The following is a 3,076-nucleotide window of genomic DNA, read 5'->3' as shown; positions in this document are numbered from 1 at the left end:
ATGGAAAGAGTCAACTACACACTCTTGACTGAGTTCATCCTGACGGGAGTTCCCCACCCTCCCAGGCTAAGGACATTTCTACTTGTGTTCTTTTTGCTAATCTACATCCTGACTCAGCTGGGGAACCTGCTCATCCTGATCACTGTCTCTGCAGACACACAGCTCCATGCACGCCCCATGTACATCTTCCTTGGTGCTCTCTCCATCATTGACATGGGCATCTCTACCATCATTGTCCCCCGTCTCATGATGAACTTTACTCTGGGTGTTAAGCCTATCCCATTTGGGGGTTGTGTGGCTCAACTGTATTTCTATCACTTTCTGGGCAGCTCCCAGTGTTTCCTCTACACCACAATGGCCTATGACAGGTACCTGGCAATATGTCAACCCCTGCGTTACCCAGTACTCATGTCTGCCAAGCTGAGTACCTTGCTGGTAGCTGGGGCTTGGGTGGCTGGCTCAATCCATGGAGCAATCCAGGCCATTCTAACCTTCCGCTTGCCCTACTGTGGTCCCAACCAGGTAGATTACTTCTTCTGTGACATTCCTGCAGTTTTAAAGCTAGCCTGTGCAGATACCACAGTCAATGAGTTGGTGACCTTTGTGGACATTGGAGTGGTGGTTGCCAGTTGTTTCTCCCTGATCCTCCTCTCCTACATCTATATCATCCGGGCCATCCTGAGAATCCGCACAGCTGACGGACGGCGAAGGGCCTTCTCAACATGTGGAGCCCATGTGACTATTGTCACCGTGTACTATGTGCCCTGTGCCTTCATCTACCTGCGACCTGACAGCCACAGTGTCCTGGATGGGGCAGCTGCTCTCTTCCCCACAGCCATCACTCCTTTCCTCAACCCCCTCATCTATACTCTGAGGAACCAGGAGGTGAAATTGGCTTTGAGGAGAATGATAGGAGGCCAGAGGGCTAAGAGTGAGGTGTGAATACCCCTCCTCTACTGAGAAGACATGCGGGTTCCAGCTTGGGTTTCATGAGGCTTCCTACATCTCATCTATGTAGACACACAGATTCACACAATGAGATGAGACATGGATGAAGAGAAAATACAACCTCCTAGGCGTTTCTCAGTTTCTGATCCACACAAACAGCTCCCCGCTGCCACAGAAGTAGACAGTAACACACAATCTCCCAGATCGGCACACTTGACATTCTAAAAGCATCCAATGAGATTTTGGTGTCCTGGTCATCACCAGTCAAGCCCTTCTACTATAATCTACAGTTCTCAGTTCAATATATGCCTCAACACCTCGTGTTAGACAAGGAACTAGGGATACTTGCTGGCTTCCTAACAGGCCTGACTGGGGATTCCCTATGGCTACCCCAGGTAGGTGAATGGGTAAAGAGGGGCTCTTGCCTGCTTGAGGAATAAACCTTCTCTTGAAATGGTGCTTTTTCGAATTAAACAACCCAGAAAACAGAGTGCAATGTGGTCTTTTCAAATAATATATTTCTTAATGCCCAAAGGAAAAGCCTATTGTGAAATTTTACATGAAGAGAAAACTAGGAAGTGGACCAGAGCCACAGCATAATTAGGCCAAAGGAGTACCGCATGGTCTATGTGAGATGAACAAGCTATCACTGAGCTGCCAGGGCTACAAGTGTGAGCAAATTTCGTGGGACCTTTGGCTTGGACCCATTATGTATTTTGCTGTGTTTCTGTTTTGTCCTCTAGCTTTTCAAGTTGAATAGTCAATCTATCCGCATGGTGAAATCTCGGTGCCTACACTGCCAAGTCTCTCAGTCAATCTTGGTCATGTGAATGTTCATCCCCAAGGGACTCACCACTAGTTCATCTAACTCTGCAAAGAGACAGAACCTAACCTTCCCCTTAGATGAGGTTGATCCCTCAGTGTTCTGCTCAGAAACAGGCAGTCCACCAAGCATCAGATTCCTCTCACCATAATTTACTTATACACTCTCCTTTACATATTTACTATAATGGATGAATAAGAAAGTATAAAAATAAGTTTAAGGCCAGGTGGTGGTGTTGGTGCATGCCTTTACTCCCAGCACTCAGGAGGCATAAGCAGGTGGATCTCAGTGAGTTTGAGGCCAGCCTGGTCTACAGAGTGAATTCTAGGACTGGTTCCAAAGCTACAGAGAGACACTGTCTCAAAAAAGGAGGGATGTTAGAGAGATGGATTACAGGTTAAGAGCACTAGCTGCTCTTCCAAAGGTCTTGAGTTCAATTCCCACCAAACACATGACGGCTTGCAACCATCTATAATGAGATCTGGTGCCCTCTTCTGGCATATAGGCATACATGCAGGCAGAATACAGTGTACATAATAAATAAAAAACCTTTTTAAAAAAGAAAGACCAGAAAAAAAAAATAAGTTTCAGTTTGTACTTAGTAAACCAAAAAGTTTATCCAAAGAATGTAAATTATACCACTTTTTCCTCTTTTCTGACTGGTCAGCATAACTGCTATTGTTACTGTGACTTTAACAATTAATAAATCATAATTACAATGACTCCTAGACCTTTAATAAAACACACATCATGATGGAATGATTCTGAGGACATTGTTGGTGCTTGGGATATAGTTTCCTTGTGTCATATTTGTTTAATATGCTGTAAGCCCTGGTTTTGATCCACCAACATGACAAAAAAAAATGTTTTGTCAAGTATGTAAAGAATTGAACAATGCCAGGTGATGGTGGTATACATCTTTAGTCCTAGCACTTGGGAGGCAGAGGCAGGTGGACCTCAGTGAGTTCCAGGCCAGCTTGGTCTACAAAGCGAGTCCCAGGACAGCCAGAGCTGTTACACAGAGAAACCCTGACTTGAAAAAAAAATTTGGACCAAATGTGCAATGTTGTTGAGAATGTAAGAATGTACAATGGTGGGGCTGGAGAGATGGCTCAGAGGTTAAGAGCACTGAGTGCTCTTCTAGAGGTCCTGAGTTCAATTCCCAGCAACCACATGGTGGCTCACAACCATCCGTTATGAGATCTGGTGCCCTCTTCTGGTGTGCACATATACATGGAAGCAAGAATGTTGTACACATAATAAATAAGTAAAATCTTTAAAAAAAAAAAAAAAACAATGTACAAT

General features: G+C 44.7%; 1 protein-coding gene across 1 annotated transcript; it reads left to right on the top strand.

Moving 5' to 3' along the window:
- On the top strand, nucleotides 1–942 carry LOC100773730 (olfactory receptor 10G3). The gene has a single exon (XM_027386500.1). It carries the CDS (start codon nucleotides 1–3, stop codon nucleotides 940–942), a length of 942 nt encoding a protein of 313 aa, XP_027242301.1.
- Nucleotides 943–3,076: the final 2,134 nt, after the last annotated feature.

Source organism: Cricetulus griseus (genome assembly GCF_003668045.3).
Source record: "Cricetulus griseus strain 17A/GY chromosome 1 unlocalized genomic scaffold, alternate assembly CriGri-PICRH-1.0 chr1_1, whole genome shotgun sequence".
NCBI classification, from domain to species: Eukaryota; Metazoa; Chordata; class Mammalia; order Rodentia; family Cricetidae; genus Cricetulus; species Cricetulus griseus.
The sequence above is the reverse complement of the archived record's forward strand: the minus strand, read 5'-3'. Positions and strand labels throughout refer to the sequence as shown.

Excerpts from the sequence above, each read along its gene's own strand:
- LOC100773730 (XM_027386500.1), top strand. The coding sequence starts at position 1 with ATGGAAAGAGTCAACTACACACTCTTGACTGAGTTCATCCTGACGGGA.